The sequence below is a fragment of the Ambystoma mexicanum genome, chromosome 11 (assembly GCF_040938575.1).
Source record: "Ambystoma mexicanum isolate Mex_15411 chromosome 11, UKY_AmexF1_1, whole genome shotgun sequence".
In the NCBI taxonomy this organism is placed as follows: domain Eukaryota; kingdom Metazoa; phylum Chordata; class Amphibia; order Caudata; family Ambystomatidae; genus Ambystoma; species Ambystoma mexicanum.
Window position 1 is genome coordinate 1056149404 of NC_090934.1, and position 17797 is coordinate 1056167200.

Below are 17797 nucleotides of genomic sequence, written 5' to 3' on the forward strand. Positions count from 1 at the left end.
TATCCAGCAATATGGCTTGACCATGCCATATTCTCATCAAACCTGAAATCAAAATAATCCAAATTCACGCATCCCCCACCAGGATAGATATTATTGTTATTTTATCCACATCTTGTGGAGTGGGGGGGTTCATTCAAGATTGTTCTGGGTTGACAGGAGTTCCTTCACAGCCATATGATTGATAAACACGTTAACCAATTATTTGTAGAATGGCCCGGTTCATGGCCAGCAGTACTGCGTTGTATGTCTGTAAAATAAATTGGTAATCCAAGCCCATCCAGTCACTGGACCTACTTTCTTCGTAGTCACTACTTCTAGGGGGAAAAAAATCTGTCCCCCACCCCTTGTATTTGTACATTCCCATTGTTCTAGTTATTTCTCTCCATTGTACAATTTTTCCAATCATTTAAACAGTTATATGTACTGACCCTAAATGTCAACAACCCACTTCACTAAGTGTTCTATCGATTAAAGTTCATGGAAAGATGTTACTTAATCAATTACAGGACTAGGTTGGTAATAAACACTCATATAATCATTTGGGATTTTGTGTGTTCTTGGTCACTACTGCAAAGTGTCAATATTTCTTTGACAGTTGATCAGTATTTTTGCAATCAAGAAGGCTCTTCATATCTCGATTTAGGGACCCTTCAGCTTCGAATAAGGTTCACAGGCAAAAGCTATATGTTGTTTATCGTATCAATTATCACTTCAAAATCACTAGTGGTGAGAGCACATTTTGCACCACATTGTAAAGATGAATAGAGAATAGTGAAACGTCAATACAGTCATATATTGACACATCCACACATCGTAGAGAACGAAATAAAGCGACAAGGTAGAAAATAGCTAAGTACTAAGGAAGAAAAAACACAGCAGGCGCTATACAGCCAGGCCCTCCCATCAGTCCCTTACGAGATTCCTATCCTCCTGACGAGCCCCATCCTTCACCGTACAAAGATCTCAAGTGTGTGGGCGCACCTACACCCACCCACCCCCCGCGCCTCCCTCCCTCCCTCGCACCTACCCACACAACCCAAAACGCACATTCACATCAGGGTGCTGGACAGAGAAAAACATATGTCTTGGAAAATAACCTCACAAATTGCCAAAAATCCAGGTACCCGCACACGAATGACACAAGGGTGCAGTCAAAGTATTTAGTCAATGGAGAGGGAGAACACCGAATGGATTAGTGGTAGCACGACCTCCATATAACAAAGAGGACTGAGATTATACCCATTCAACATGCTCAAACAACCCAAATAGCTACCAGGAAACTGTGAACTTCCTCAAGCAACACTCGCTATGGCGCAACAAATATGCTTTAAATGTTGTTTACTTGAGTCCTAATGTATACATAGATTGCTCAAAGTTACATTTACATAGGTGTGTTTATTCGGCATCAGTTGACCTGTGGGGCCAAAGATAGCCCCTGGTAGCTGTTGGTTGTAAGCTAACCATGTTCTTTCAGGCAACAAGTAGGAGCTAAATAGCTCCCAGCTCCCCTCAATTTCGAACCCTGCAGTTTTTAATCGATGTTCCTTGCAGAAACCCTGAACTGTGTTCATTCGTTAGGCTCTAAAATGATTGGTGTCCGCATGTGCATCAGCTCACTGTGATTAGGTCAAGCACTCCCACCATTATAGTCTTACTGTACATATCTCTCATGTTCCTCTCAACTTATTGTTTATCTTCTTCTTTCCAGTCAAAATGAGTGCAATGATGGAAACCCCTGAAATGCCTGCCGTCTTTGACGGCATGAAGCTGGCAGCAGTTGCTACAGTCCTTTACGTAATTGTCCGGTGCCTGAATCTGAAAAGTCCAACTGCTTCACCAGAACTTTTTTTCCAAGATACAGCCTTGTCCCGATTTCTTCTCAAATCCTGCCCGCTACTGACCAAAGAGTAAGTTGCTGATATGTTTCAACAGTTTGCAACTTGTCTTAAATTGCTGAAATGTATCTTTTTTTTAATCTCTTCAGAAAGAATCCTCTTCCACTTCTTTTTGTTTTAAATTTAGTATGCCTCCTGTTGGCTAGTTTTCACTGAACAAATGTAGTGAATTCAAGTAGGACTAAAGTTTTTGAGAGCAATCCCATTTTCCCCGCAGAAGGGTGTGTGAAAGCATCCTTGAAAATTTGGGGATAACTTTACTTGCCCCTATTGATCAAAGTTCCAAGGACTGCATTTACAAGAGCAGCTTGTTGTGGGTGACCTTGGGCATACGATTCTGTCCTCCTCAACTGGACCCACTTGGGCAAGTAGGTCTCTCTTTCTGGATTATGATTATTATTAGGTGTGAGGGGTCGGAGTTCAGACACAGGTAATTTGTTGTCAACAATGCTTTTATTTAAATAATAAAAGGGGTTGGAAAATGCCTCACTCGCCCTAACTAGTGGGGTTTCCTGCGTCAACAAAACTAATGACAGTCCTTGACAGAATGTCCAAAATAATGTCTACTGTCCTGTGTCAAAAACCTATTCTGACCTTCACACACTAAATGCTTCAAAATCTGCTATAAGAAGAAAGAAAAATTTCTTTCGGCTCCTTTCCTGCAACCTTCCTCAGTCTCTGTGATCAATTTCCTGGTATGCAAAGTAAAGTGACCCCTAAAGTGTTCCAAAACAAAGTTACTCAAAGTCACAAGCAAGACTCTTACTTGTGGGGTTATCCACTATTTGGGAAGTGTTCGGCTTCCCTACGAAGTGGATCTTACAATGCCAGGAGGGTGGGGGAGGGGAGCAGTCCACATACCCTGGTATTTACTTTGTTGAGCAATAACTTAATTTAATGTTGTTTTCTCTGGGGCAAACTTGGTTTGCTCTCCTGCCAAGTCTCGGCCCACTATTTTAATTTATTTGTATGTATTGGTCATTTGTAATGTGCCTATTACAAAAGTGTTGCGAGGCGCAACAAGGCAGGAGGGGGAGGGGAGAGGGGGAAACATAAAGGAGAAAGAAGCGATCCGAATAGGCCATGCAACATTTAGATTGTGAAAGTACTGTCAAGAGAAGTGCTTGGGAGGCGAGAGGTAGGGAAGTGCAGGAGCTGGGCGGAAGGGCCCATTAGAAGGAGAGTGCCAGTGGAGGCCAGGTGGTCGGGGCAAGGGGAAGCAGAAGGGAAGGGGGGGGTCAACAACTAAGTGCAAGTTCAAAATAGCTGGAATAGCTCCATGGTGTGCAAGTGGAAGGAGGGCGGAGCCCGAGGGGAAGGGCGGAGGACAAGTGCAGAGGTGTACTGGGCAGGGGGGTAAACTGGCGTCCTATTCGACTGAGGGAACCAGGCCGCCAGTCACAGGCAGAGGGAAGTTTAGCATGGAAGGGGGAGGGGGGAAGGAAGAAGAGAAAAAGTGGGTGTTGAGGAGTTTATGGCGATCCGGCTCAAGTCTGAGAGGGGCAAGAAGGCCATTCCAGAGGGAGGCACCTGCAGAGCAGAGGCAGAGTGATCTACCCCCACTCTCTGCTTTGAAAAGCATCTTATTTGCAGAGAGTTTGAGCTAGCTGAGCAAAGGGCTCTAGAAGGGAGTTATTTAGCGAGAGAGACTTGGATGCCCCAGGCCACAGAAAGCCTTGTGGATGATGCAGAGGGTCTTGAACTTGATCCTTGCAGCAACCGCGAGCCAGTGGAGAGATTTAAGGGCTGGAGAGATGCGGTCCCTGGGCTTGAGGCCAACGATACGTCTCGCAGTCCTATTCTGGATTAGTTGAAGGGGGCGAACGGAGGAGTTGGTTAGATTGAGGAAGAGGCTTTTGCAGTACTCCAGCCAGGAGAGAATCGTAGTTCTGGAGAAATGGAGTTTCTGGGGGAAGGTGAGAAAGGGAAGAATGCCTCTGAAGAGGTGCAGCTGTAAGTGGGCCTTCTTGACAAGGACGTATTGTGAGGAGAGGGAAGAGTCGAAGATGACGCCATGGTTTTTAGCTAAAGGGAGGGGGCCCAAGGAGGGTGGCCAGAGTGTGGGTGGGAAGGAGGGAGCAGGGGTCCCAATGGGAAGGATCTCTCTTACTGGTCTTCAGGCACAGATCATTAGTGCACCATGCCTGAATAGCAGACGGGCAATCGGGAATGAGAGAGGAAGAAGGGGTGGTAAAGGAGGCAAGCTTGAAAGAGAGCTGCGTGTCATCCGCATAGCTCTGAAAATTAGAAGAGAAGGTGGAGATCAAGTGGGCTGGGGAGTGCCAAGTAGATATTGAAGAGCCAGGGTGAGAGGATGAAGCTCTGAGGGACCCAGGTGGAGAGTAAGATGGCGGAGAGAAAAGGGCCTATTTGAACTTGGGAAGGTCGATCAGAGAGGAAGGAGGTCAACCAGTCCAGAGCCAGGTCTGTTATGCCGAGGGTGTCACAAAGACGTTTTATCAGGGTGGCATGATTGACCATGTCAAAGGGCAGAGGAAAGGTCAGGAAGGGTGAGAACAGAAGGAGAGCTGGAATCCAGGTTAGAGAGCAGTTTCCGTGCCTCTGGCAGCTCAAAAATCACACTGATGGTCATGGAGGCAACCAACAGATTCAGTGTGGTGTACAAGCTGGAATATGGCCAGCTTCTCCAAGAGGTTGCCCAGGAAAGGGATGGTAGAGGTAGTACGATAATTTGCCAGACCGGAACGATCGGCAGAAGGTATTTTGAGGAGAAGGTGCACAAGGGAATGCTTGAGGAGTGAGGGTGAAGGATCCAGTGGCAAATGAGTGATTGCAGAAATGGGCCAAGGCTGAAGCAATGGTGATAATGTTGTCCTTGATAGTTCTGGAGGGGCAGGGGAGCATCTGTTTGGATGAAACTTTCATGGAGAGGACTTGTTTAGAAAACTCATCAGGTGTTATGGGAGAAAAGGAGGGGAATAGAGGGTTATTGAAGGAAGGCACGGGTGTTTTTGATTTGCTCGTTTTGGTGGATTGACGCTTTGAGGTGCAGCGGGTAGCATGTTGTGAGTAGCAAAGAAGGGCGCAGAGTGATGGGCGGCAGTGGTGGTGAACCCGTTGGAGCCCAGTGGAACACAGTAGAGTCTGGTTAGTCTAGGACCGTTGGGGCGTTGTGCCAGTGCTGTTGGTAGGCATAACACTACGGACAACGCTGCCTTGGATCATTAGCCAGCCACAACCAGACATCAGGTGAATTGGGGAAACTGTGTGCAGTTTGTTGGCCCTACAAGGTGGGGAAGAGTCTCCTCTGTTTTTGTAAATACTGGGTTACAGTTAAGGCTGTAGGTGGTTCTAAGAATTCAGAATAAATAGAGAGCGCCAACTTAAGTGGGTTCCCATATTGAGACACAACCCAATAAACTTTCAAAGATCCTAGGTTCGAATTACTGACTGTTTGAGACTGATATTTGATTTGTTTGAGCTACAGAGCCTTGAAATGGCACATCGGTACACTTAAGTCTGCAATGCCCAAAACGCCAGAAACTCTCATTAAAACGTGTTAAACCCATGTATACAAGACCTAATTTAAAAGATACAATAAAGCAGATGGACCTGAACGTGGGTGCTGGAGTTCAGAAAACTCTAAATGACATTCGCCAGTACATACATGACAAGAGTATTAGATCACAGAGACTCGCACAAGAAGTCCTGTCCGTACAACACAACTTCAGGCTTGCCTCCGAGAGGGTGAACTGTCAAGTGGCCAACTAGATATCCTTTACAGAGATTTCCAACTCAGCGCTGATTGATATATCTACCTGACTTGAAGGGGCAAATAGAGCGGCTTCCTCAACATCTTTTAAATGCTAGACAAAGGTTGCAAAGATTGGACACACCCGCGTCCTCTTCAGCATCAATCCCAGCCTGAGTGAAGGCGAAACAAAGTAATAATCTGACTGCTCCCCGTGAATCAATCACAGAAACAAGGGCACTGATTCACCCTCTGAAAACTGATGAGACGGTGCACTCAAGTGACCAACGAAGAAGAGCAAGGTCTTGGCAATGATGATGAGAGAGATGAAGAAACCGCTCCAAGAGAAACACCCCTCCTGCCCCAAAACACAACTGAAGCAAAACAGATGCAATTATTGGAGAAAAAAACGATGGAACCCCGAGTGGAGTTTGAAAAGAGCAGTGCCTCTATCAATCGAACTAAGAAAGTGTCAGTCTCTCCAATATTATATCCCAATTCTCCTGACCCCTCCTCTAACTCTTTTGTTTCCTTCATACAACCAACGCCGAGGAGTTAATTTGGAATAACCAACTTGAACCCTCCTACTTTTGAGTTAACACTGGGTGCAATTAATAAGTCACTTTTGATCTGATATGATATATGGCATTAATAAAGTGCCTATACAAGGTGTTTCAAAGCGCGAAACCATTGACAAAGCGCAAAAACATTGTCCCGGGTAAAAAGTATGGCTTCATGTATGGTCCAGCGTGCCCTGAATGGGAAAGGCTGCTCAGCGATCCAAGAGAAGTTGCGCAGCTATTGCCCTGGCCGCTCCTTGAGATCTGCAGATGCTGTGCTTTTATGCATCCACAGGTGTCGCAAGGAACAAGTCGGGGGAAGAGCTTTTTTGGTGGCGGGTCCCAAACTTTGGAGCTCCCGTCTCTGTCGTCGGTCTCTCACATGGATCTTTTACTGCGCCATGATGCCTTTGGTGACAGTGCGCATTAAAAGTCCTGTCCGATAGCACAGCGAGTAGAGTGCTCGCTTTGACATCTTTGCAGAGCTTGCTGGCGCAGGTTTGAATCCCGGCAGGGCCAAACTCAGCCTTTCATCCTTCCGAGGTCAATAAATGAGCACCACACACCGTGGGTAACAATAAGCAGCACTCGGATACTTGAGGGTTCGTGGCGCTATATAAATGCTAAATTATTATTATTATAAGTAACTGATTGATTGAATGAGAAAATGGTTGTGCAGTCTGACCTGACTGAATAAGTATTGTCCAACTAAGAAAACTGGAGACAATGCTTCTTAAACAGATAATGGCGACTGTTCCGACTGTTCGGAAAATCATTCACCACACAACACGATAAGACAACAAAGCGAAACCAGTGAAGAATCAATCATTTGGTTTTACATGGGAAAGCGGAGACTTCCCCAGAGACTGTAAGACAAGAGACCCTAAGTGTGGAGAATTCCAAGCTGCGACAAGTGCAGAGGTCAGGAGAGCAATCAACCTTAGACACCTTGTACTCTGCAAAAGTGATTACAGAAGCAATTAAGGAAGGAGATCCTATGTTTACAATCTTTAACTCCATGAAAACAGATCATTAAATAAAACCCCCGAAAAATCAAAAAGGAGGGAGCACTACGAAAGGAGCAAACTCTAAAAAATCTTAGTCATTGCAGCCTCTCTAACAGAATGGGCAATAGCAGCTTTATGCAGTAACGTGCACCAAAAAGAAGGGAAAGAAACCATATCCAGGAGAAGGACTAGGTACCAAACCAAGGGACCAAGAGAGGAAAAAATTCAACAGCCTTCAATCTTCTGGCCTGCTCATCGTGTGACGACCTATTGAACATGTCCACATATTCAGTGGAGTCAGAATTCGAGATCTTGGTACAGAAACCTCAGTCGCCCACTCCTCCGCACATACAAATCCTGCCTTCATCCAAACCTCTATCCTATGCATGCTATGAAAAGGACTCAGTACGACTTTTAAGAATTTTTATTGCACATTAGGATTTTTCAGCGTGCTATTTACAACCTTGAATGAAAGAACAAGACTAACCGAAGTGCACTTGGCTACCACCCCATTCTCCACAGAAAGTACTGAACTTACATAATGACCAACAGAAACCCAATTTACAGTACAAACAAATGGGAGTTGTCTTTTAGAATGTCTGAACAATGCATACGAGCACTCGACCTTGAACAGGACAAATGTCCTGAACTTGTTTCAACTTATGCCGAAACCTAGTACCAGAGTCAAGAGACAATGATCTGGTTGAATTTGTAAACAATGTCGAATTAGACAAGTGTTTTTGTACATATCTCTTCCACTTTGATAAGACGGACAGTAATGGAAGTAGGTCCCCATTTTCGTAAACTGGGTTACGTCCTCTTTGACATCACAGATTGGGAAAAACAAAAAGTGAGAAACCCTCCTCAGTGGGACCAAAGAGGTTCCAACAGACCCACCAGTTTCCTCCTTTAGGAATTACATGTCACCAGAAAAAGACCTCTTGTACTAGACTGATTGAACTTCCTCCCTCAAGTGAGATGCAGATTGAACAAGAACATTGGTCCTGGATCCTGCAGGCCTTAATGATCACTCAAGAGAACCATTAGCTTGTGGAAGTTGGGTGGATGTCACTAATTCAAATGGGAAGCTGGAACACCACAGGGTTCAAACACCTTCTTCAAGAATGGAAAAACCCTCTTGGCTCGCTGGAAATCTTCAGTTTGCAAGAAACATGTTTACTATCTTCAGTTGCAATGGATGGATATGCGTTGCTCCAAGTAAATGCTACGAGCAGTACAACAGGGAGACCGATGGGTGGTCTCATTACAGGATGCAAGAACGGTCTAGGCATGTCCCTGATGCCCTGGCTGCCCCCCAGTGGATCGTTCAACCGACCAAACTGTCATGGCGCTTTTGATATATCATGGACAAAAAAGGGGCTGGGGATAATAAATGTATATTGGAATCCTCAAGCCATAACCACAGAAGCCTTCGTATCGGCAATGATTGCATTACTAAATGCATGTGCCTCGGATCAAGGATTGGAGTCGTAATCACGGGCTACTTCGATATATCATGCTCTAATAATCAAAGAACTAACAACCAACCAAGACAGAAAGCTTGGATGAACTTAATGATGCACAAATACCTCCTAATGGTGAACGGCACACTCCCAGGGGATATACCACAGCAACCTACCTGGATAAGGGGCCCATCAATGTCCATGCTAGACTATGTCTTTGTGTCCAGAGAATTACATGGATGGATTAAAGATTTGACTATACTCTCACAAGCCAACAGTGACCATCGACCAGTCTTGACAGTGTAGAATCTGCCAATTCACTCTCCAATCAAAGAGTTCTATAACAAAAACCTAATTCTGACACAGTGACAAAATCGGTATGGTACATCTCTTTTCGAATTAAACGTAACATTAAAGGCGTACAATTAACAAATTCAAAATTACCCGACTATCCTGAATCCATTTGCAATACAGCATGACGGAACTCATCCAAGATGGTAACACTTGCATATTTTCGATAGTCATTCAAGCAAGAAAGAGAGTGGTAAGAAGAGAAATCAGAAGACCAAATAACGAAACAAAAGATTCCTACAACAAAATTAAACAACTCAAACCAGGCCAAAAACACAGGCTTAAGTCATTGAATGATCATGATGCAAAGAGATGCAGAGGCCATGTTGAAAGCTCAGGTCACCAAAAACAGTGCCTCAATGTGGGCCTTGTTACAAGGCAGTAACTCTGGGCATCAAGTTGATGTTCAAACAAACTCTGTAGCAGAAGAAACATGACCGTTTCACTTTCAAACCCTGTTTGCTGCAGAAGAAACGGATGAAGTGAAAAAAGCGGACGTTAGAGTGAACATTGGAATCTGGACTTTGATAGAGAGGACATCGGAATGATTATCTCAAATCCAAATAATTCCAGAGCTCCGGGCCATGATGGCCTTTCTAAGAGAATGCTGAAGAACCATCCAGAAGAATGGACAAACATACTATTCACCACATTTGAACAAGTCCTAAAGACCCAAAATTCCCAGCTCACGGAAGAAATCAGTCATTGTTCCAATTTAAAAAAAAAAAGGAATTTTCTCTCCCAGAAAATTGCAGGCCCATAGCACTTCTGGGCGTTGCAGGCAAGATCTTCGCGAAGTTGGTCCTAAAACATCTTTCAGGGTGGTGGACGCATAAAAGCAAAACAAGAGATGTCTTCCAATCCAGGTTTAGGAACAGTAGTAAACCTGGTCACCTTGGCCGTAATGAAAGATAGTCTGTTGTTCAGGTCAGCTAGTCTTTCTAGCCTTTATTGACTTCAAACAGGCTTTCGACCGTAAAGAGTACGAGACTTTCGGCAGATCTGAAAGATTGGGCCTGTACGGTACTCTTGTTGGAAATGGTGAAAGACCGTGTATACAGATACGTCCATTTAGGTCAGATTAAATCGCCATGGACAATTATCAAGCTCCATTGGAACATGTAGATGCTTAACAGGGGTATATCCTGGTATTGTCCTTGTTTAAACTTTAAATCGCAGACATTGGTCCGTATCTTTTGCAGGCAAGGGCCTTTCCCCCCGCGGTTGGGAACTCAATTCTTATAGTGGCTCTTATACGCAGATGACCTGGACAGTGTGGCCAGACACTGTTAGGACAGTTTTTCTGAAGTCCAACTAAAGGCTTAGCAAAACCATTCAATTGAGGCGGTACAAGACCCCACGCTTAGTATAAGACTGTGCCACCTGAGTTCAGGGTAGCATAGACAGAGCAGCCAGGCTTATCCTAGGAGGGAGAGAGGGCAGTAGAATCAGTACAAAGAAATTGTAATACAAATGGTCCAAAGAAACACTGACACACTATAGAAATAATGGTTTATTTAAATAGAAGTAGGCCCAGATACATCTTGGGTGGGGGGGCGGGGCAAGGGGGGGATAAGTACTATCACGGATCATATAAAAACATTATAGAAAAACACAACACTATGCTTGAAGGTGCTCAGACCAAAGCTTATAACCTAATTTGGAACACCTAACGGGAGTTCTAGGGAAGTGAAACCAATAGTTACTTTTTAGATTACTTTCAGTAAAATGGGGGTAGTAGACCCTAGCAGTTGTACGTGATGCTCAGCAAGAAATCACTATATACTAACTGGACAATATACTTTTTGTGAATAGTGCAACACTTATTCTAGCAACAGTAAAACACCTACAACTCTGATTCGGAATAACAGTTATTTTAGGGGAGTTGGACCTTAATATTCAATTACTATTGCTTTTCAGTTCACAGACTAAGGGAAGCAATAGCTGTAACTTATTTTAGGATAACACCCCTATACTCAAGGTAAGTAAAGCCTGTACGCTTTTTACATTAGCTGTAAGCAATTAAACATCAACATGGGGTCAGTGAGTTGCATCTTCAGCAAATCAGATGATACTTTCCCAAGAATAGTTCCATTCTTCCCTGTGGAGTCATACATCATAGAACCATCAACTATAATTAACCCTATGCAATATTACTAGATATGGAAAAGAGAAACGACAACTCTCTCACAATTATTGGGATACGTCAGAAACTGCGGCTGCAGTAAATAATGTTTCCAAAAAATACAGACCATCGAGCAGCGACCCAGAGTATCTAAACACCCAACACCAGAAAGATTGGTGGTTCAGGCTGCTACATTTACCAAGCAGTCAGCATACCCATCTATCCCTTCTGATAGGGATGATAAGAGAGTGGATTCCTGGGCGGAAAAGACAGTATGGCTTTAAAATCAACAAATGTGACTTGTACTTTGTCAAGGTTTATGTTTACCCTTTGGGATTGCGTAGCTATGGCAACTGACCACATCGCAGAAGGGGAGGAAAGAGACGGCATCCTGTCAATCATCAAGTATGGTAAGGAGGCAATGGGTGAATGTCTACAGTCAGGCCTGGATACTGCAGACAGCATCAGCAGATCCTTGGCAGCTAGTACAGTGTTACACAGATTTGCGTGGTTGAGGAAGTCCGGGTTTGCACCAGATGTCCAAGCTAGGCTACTCAACATGCCCTTTGACGGGTTGAGCCTGTTTTGTAGCAAGTCGGATGAGCGTTTCGAAAAGCTGCTGGCCTAACAAGCGGCGGCTAAATCCCTTAGCACTGCCATTTGACAGCCTCAATACCCCATACTCTGACTCATCTTCCTGGAGGGGTAAGTTCTTTTAGAGTCTACTCCTCAGTTGGAAGAGGAAGTGGACAAACCGGTCAAAGAGGTCAGAGAAGATTCCCTTGTGGTGGACGAGGGAGAGGTGCTAAGCCAATCCAAGTGGCAGCAGCTTTATCCTCAGCCACTTCTTCAGCCGCCTCTAAACCACTCTAAGACCCTGGTGTGAGGCAGACGTACTCATTCATCTGAACGAATGGCGAGGCATTACTTCAGATGCTTGGGCACTGGAAACTGTAGCCCAAGGTTACTGTCTTCCTTTCAGGAGAAGGCCTCAGGATCATCCACCAGGGAACAACTTTCAGAATTCTGGATCCTCTCCTTGTGCAGGAAATTTTGCCATAGGCTTCTCTCAATTACAAGAAGTCCCACATGATACCATCCCAAAGACTCCAGTTCATTGGAGCAGTGCTTCCACAGGAAAAGCCTTTCCACCCGAGGTGAGAGCTCAAGGCATTCTGCAGTTGGTTACCAAATTCCAGAGTGCCCAGCATCTTCCGGTGTTCAATTTTTTGAGGTTGCTCGGTCTCATGCCATCCTGCAGTTTCCTGGTGCCAGAGGCCTGATTGAGAATGAGATGCCTTCAATGGGCCCTCAGGACTCTGTGGTCCCAATTCTCAGGGAATATGTGAGACCATCTGAATGTTCTGAGCAGAGTCTCTCAAGACCATCTGTGGTGGGCTTGCAAGGACAACATTCTCAAGGGAGAATCCTTTTGACAGCCATGGCCGGAGATAATGGTAGTGACGGACGCCTCACTCATGGATGTGGAGCCCACACCAACAATCTGCCAATTAGCGGTCATTGTTCTCCATCCGAGTTCAAACTACATATCAAACTTTTGGAGCTGAGGGCAATCAGACTAGCAATGAAGGCCTTTCTGCCCACTGTATGGGGAAAGAATGCCCTGCTATTGACGGACAACACAGTGGCCATGCACTACCTCAACAAGAGAGGTGGTGTAGGGTAACTACTACTGTGCAGAGAGGCAATGCAGCTCTGGTTCTGGGCAATGCAAGAAGGTATTTCCCTGTCAGCAGTTTACTTAGATGGAGAGGAGAACGCAAACTGGGGAGCAAATCACCCAGTCGCTGTTTGGGATGGTATGAGGACTGAGGTGTTGTAGAGTAGCCATTCCTTCAAGAGGAGTGTCTTGTGCTCCTTCCTGAAATGTAGCAGTGAGGGGGCGAGTATGTTGACGGAGAATGGGTTCCAGATTCTGTGGGCATAGATGGCAGAGACGGGTGGTTTTATTTTTTTCATCCTGCACATGTCCTTACTTCTGGTCGATCGTAGGCATCCAAAGATGCTGAGTTTCTCAGCGAGATAGCTTGGGGACTTCATGGTGACAGCCTTGTAGATGAAACAGCTAGATTTTAAGATTATGCATGCTTGCAGTGGGGAGCCAGTGCAGTTTGATGAGGGTTGGTTGATGTGCTGAATTTGCAGAGTCCTTTGAGTTGTGTGGCAGCATGTAGGACATATCTCATGAGGGCCAGGGTAGTTGCCAGGAGGCCTTCTAGAAGAACATTTGAACCATTTAGTGAGAGAGAGCTAATATGGGAGTGTGCAGGGGCGCATCCCTTGTTGCCAGCATGGCAAGCTCCTCGGAGAAAAGATGTGATGTTGCATGCTTTAAAAAAGGTCACAATTGACATCATTTAATGACCTTGCACTGCTGCTGCCTGATTTTGAGGCACAGCGCCGTCATGTGGTGGTTACTGGCTAGTGATTGCAGTAGGGGGAACAAAGCTTCACAAGGGCGCGTCCGTCTCCAAGCACCTTTCCTTGTGTGTTGTGCTCCGAGAGCTGTTGGCTCTACGCTAAATTACTTGGCCGTTAAATGAGAAGGCTGGTGGGGCATCTGAAGGATGGCCCGCCGACCATCTTTGACTTCATAATTTAATGAAACTACTGACTGAAAGCAGAAACAGGCCAGTGAATTGCTGAGGCCCTATGCCAGAGGAAGGCCACCCGGGTCATTGCATAGTATGGAATTCGGTAGCAGAAAGCAGTGTTTTTAGAAGGTGCGGAAAACATTGTATCCATTTATTATGTAATGTTTAAAAGTATGTGCGATTGTGTCCCAGGAAAGTTTTGTCTGTGTGAGCGCAAGTGCTTGAACGTGTGCATTTTAGCGTGTGAGCAATGCGTGACGGAGTGCACTGAGTATGCACTGAGTATGCATGTTAAGGAACAGCCATGTTTTATAAAATTGCTCCGTTATGTGGGACGCCAATGGGAATGTTTGGCAGCCTGCATCTTTCTTACAAAAAACATTTAAACCTCCACGAGCTATATTAAACTCGCTAGTGCAGCTGTGCATGTTCTATTTTGTAAGAAACAGAACACATGTATGTGACTTTGCTTCCTCTTTGTCCTTCTTTCTCGTCCCAATTATAACGTTGTGTGGTATTGGGCCTCCAAAGACCCCTTTCTTCTAAGCAGAACTTTCACTATCGTATTCATTGGGCCCTCACCCTGGATGGTACATATAGTACCCCTTCAGCGAGCCGTCTCCTATACTTTAGTCTGTTAGTCTACTAGCAGTTCTGTGCAACTGCCACCCCCTCCGACACCTGCGGCTGCAACTGGAGGGATGGAGATGCAGCAAGACGCCCTACTGCCGTAGGCGCTAACTGTTGGTCTTGACTCGGGATCCCCCGTGGTTAAGCCACGCTCTTCTGTCTGAGGAATTCTGTTACTTCGGGCGCTGCTGCTGCACGTTTACCACAGTACAGCTCTTGCTGGAAGATAAGTGGTGGCGAAAAGAGTCGCTTCACACAAGTAGTCTTTTTACTTCGACATTTGGATCCTGCGTTTGCTCTACCCGAGGAGTTAAACTGTGTGATGGAGGGCAGCAGGAACGCATTACCTAAGGAGTCCCCTTTTTCCTCCGTGCATTGCATCTACAGCATCATGAGGAAAAGCGTAATTGACATGGATCCGGTTCATGTCAGAGGTCTTTGCTTAACTCTGATTAGAGCCCTTTAAATGCTGGATACCTCATAGTCTGCACTTGCTTTGCTTAAACAGTGGACCTTGCCTACTCCTATCCCACTTGCCATGCCTTCTCCTGTGTTGCCTAATCCTCCTCTGATGCCTACACATAACCTCTTTCCTGTGGCTCTTATCGCTAAGGGTCCAGCATGGCATGAGGTTCTCTAAAGAAGAGCTGTTGCCATCCTAGGGCCCTCTCGTCTGACCATACATTGTTGGGGCAGGTTAAAGAGTTCTTGGCATGCAATTGGTAGGGTTCAGAATGAACAACTATTCCACATTTTCTATCATGTATGTAAAACGTGTCAGATGAAACTCCCTATTTACACTCGAGTTCTACTCTTCACTTCCCCGCACATCACGAAAAAACCGACACTGTGCCTGAGGCTGCGGAGCTGAATGATGTGACTGGCAGATGTGTCAAAGCCCCCTTGAAAAGATCTTATGCTGCCTCCTATCATTCAGCCAGAGCTTCAATGTCTGCCACTTGGGCTGCCTATAGATTGCTCCAGGATTTGTATGCTTTAGAGTGAGCATTGAGAGGGTCAGACTGTTCCTTAATTGCTATTGATGACGCAAAGTGGCTTGTAACACATATTTTCAGCTTTTGTTTTGGCCTCTTTCGAAATTCATTAGAGGGGGCAGAAGCCTTGATGGGCAGGAAAACAGCCAACAATTTCTGCAAATTTGGCAAATGTTCTGACGATCTTCAGCACCCACAGAATAACCATCAGAGGAAGGTTGCATTGTCGTTCTGAGGGCCTCATATGTTGCTCCCGTCTTCCACAACACCTGCACTCATAACCCTGAGTTCTTAACCGCAAGGCTCTGTTTTTATTCCTCACAAAGACAAACTGGCACCCAGATAGCTATGCACCCTATAAATAATTCATTCAGCCTGGTGAGCACAGGAGGAGCATTTGCATAGAAACACCATTTTCTCCTGCTGCCTTCTGTGTAATTCTGGCATTGGGGACTGTGACAATAAGTTGCAGGAGTCCTCTTTTTATGCAGCTTGTTTTTGGCACCATTCAGAAGAGCGTCTTGGAAAGGGAAGTGCTCTTTGGAAGTGCCCGCCCAAGTAAGCAATGTTGAGCTTGGAAGCATAATGTTTAAGAGAATGTTCCATCAAGCAGTACAACACAGAAGGCTTTGTCCAGCACTTAGTTTTCCCCTACACTCCAAACACCTCTAGTAGAAGTGATTATCTTGTAGATTAGCATTACTTAAACAATATCTATAGCTGTTAACTGTTCGACATCTATAACATTAAGAGCTACATGGATACACTGGCATATCTAGATGCCAGGTAGTCCAGCCAGTAACATTATTACATTACAGGTTAAGACTAAATGAGGTTTATTCATGGGAATACTGGCATCTATGGACAGAACCAGCATTGACACGCATTCTTGCAGCACAATACTCATACTACAGACAAAACAAACAGCAGGCCACAATACCACTTTACATTGCCTGAGGCTACTTGCATATGTTGGCCGTGAGAGCATGTGCATGTTTTCTTAGTGTCATTAGTGTTTTATCGGTAACGCCAACATGAATCTTCTTGTGGCATCATGGGCTTGCTTTCTTAAAAGTGGCATTACTGCAAGCATTAGGCAGAGCCAGTAGGAAAAGTGTCTTCATACCATGTAAGAATATTGGCATTTATTGTGGGTAAAGACATCACTAAAAAGCTTCTGTGCACTGTTGGTGATCTGGCCTCTATTGGATTTTACAAACAGAATGTAACTTGCATGTCTCTTCACCCAATTCTTCCCAAAATGTGTGCTTTAAAAATGCTCCAATTTAACTCATGATTGAAAACATTTAGAGGGATCCCACCCACCCTGGCATGCATCTTGATTGGCTGGGAGTCCCTCTCTAGGCTCATCGCTCTCATAGATTCATGGAAAATATTTACGCCCTCCCAATGAAAACATTCGCCAGCCACCACTGCACCCAGGTGGAAGAGGACCAAGGCTTGGGCAGCCAATCTGAAGTTGTTTTCTGGGCTCAAGGGCTTGATCTTTCACAGGTGAGAATGTTGTTATCTAGCAGTTTGTGTATTCCTTGCTTTGTGCTGCTAAGGTGTATGTCGAACTACAAGGATTATGTCTCAGGGAGTCGGCTCGGGTGTGAAGCCCTCGAGATTCAGAATGGAGAGCCAGGTGTGGATGTTTTGGTGTTTGATGTTGTTGGTCAGCAGTAGGAATTCAGTCTTTCAGGGTTTAAGCTTCAGATAACCATTGGACATTAAGGAGTGGGTGAATGTGAGGCAGGCCATAAGCTTGTGGATGTTTTCAACTGAAGAAATCTTGAGTTAGAGCTGTGTGTTATCTGCTAATTGGTGGATGTTGATGTTGTGTGAACCCAAGTGGGTTCAGAGCGGTTCCATGTAAAGGCTGCAGATCACAGAGAGAGGATGGAGACATGTGGGGCTACACAGTGGATAGAGGGTATCCGGTAATATTTCTCCCACACAAATGGTCACCATACATATAGTCACTGGGAAAAAGCTGTGGCGACACTGTCTATGGTGACCATTTGTAAGGGGAGCAGGGCTGTCCCCCACTGCTCCTTAAGGGAGAAAGGAGATTATTTTTTTTTAAACAGGGGCTTCAGGGGTGTCGCCCGCTGTTTCAATGTGATAATGTCGCCGCAACCCCTGCTTTTTTGCAGCGTCTTTTGTGCCACACAGTCTTTTTGCAGGACATTATCACATGGAAACGGATAGAGTTGATGATCTGGAGAAATCCATTTGGAATAATTGGTGGTGGTTAGCAAGGCAGGATTAGAACCATCTGAGAACCATCTCTCTGATTCCCTTGCGACGATGTAGAATGTCAGTGAGTGTCTGGTGGTTTACTGTGTCGAATGCTGCTGAGAGGTCGAGAGAACCAGAAGGCAATGATGCCCTTAAACATTGTCAATCACCTGGATGGTAATCCATTCCATGCCGCATCA

General features: G+C 45.1%; 1 protein-coding gene across 1 annotated transcript in view; it reads left to right on the plus strand.

Moving 5' to 3' along the window:
• The window catches only part of ABHD2 (abhydrolase domain containing 2, acylglycerol lipase), a 491761-nt gene that overhangs the window by 97995 nt on the left and 375969 nt on the right, over positions 1 to 17797 (plus strand). Inside the window, exon 3 of the mRNA XM_069624300.1 lies at positions 1709 to 1907. Within this exon, the coding sequence (XP_069480401.1) occupies positions 1714 to 1907 (194 nt within the window). The 5' untranslated portion in view covers positions 1709 to 1713. The remainder of the gene's footprint in view (positions 1 to 1708; positions 1908 to 17797) is intronic.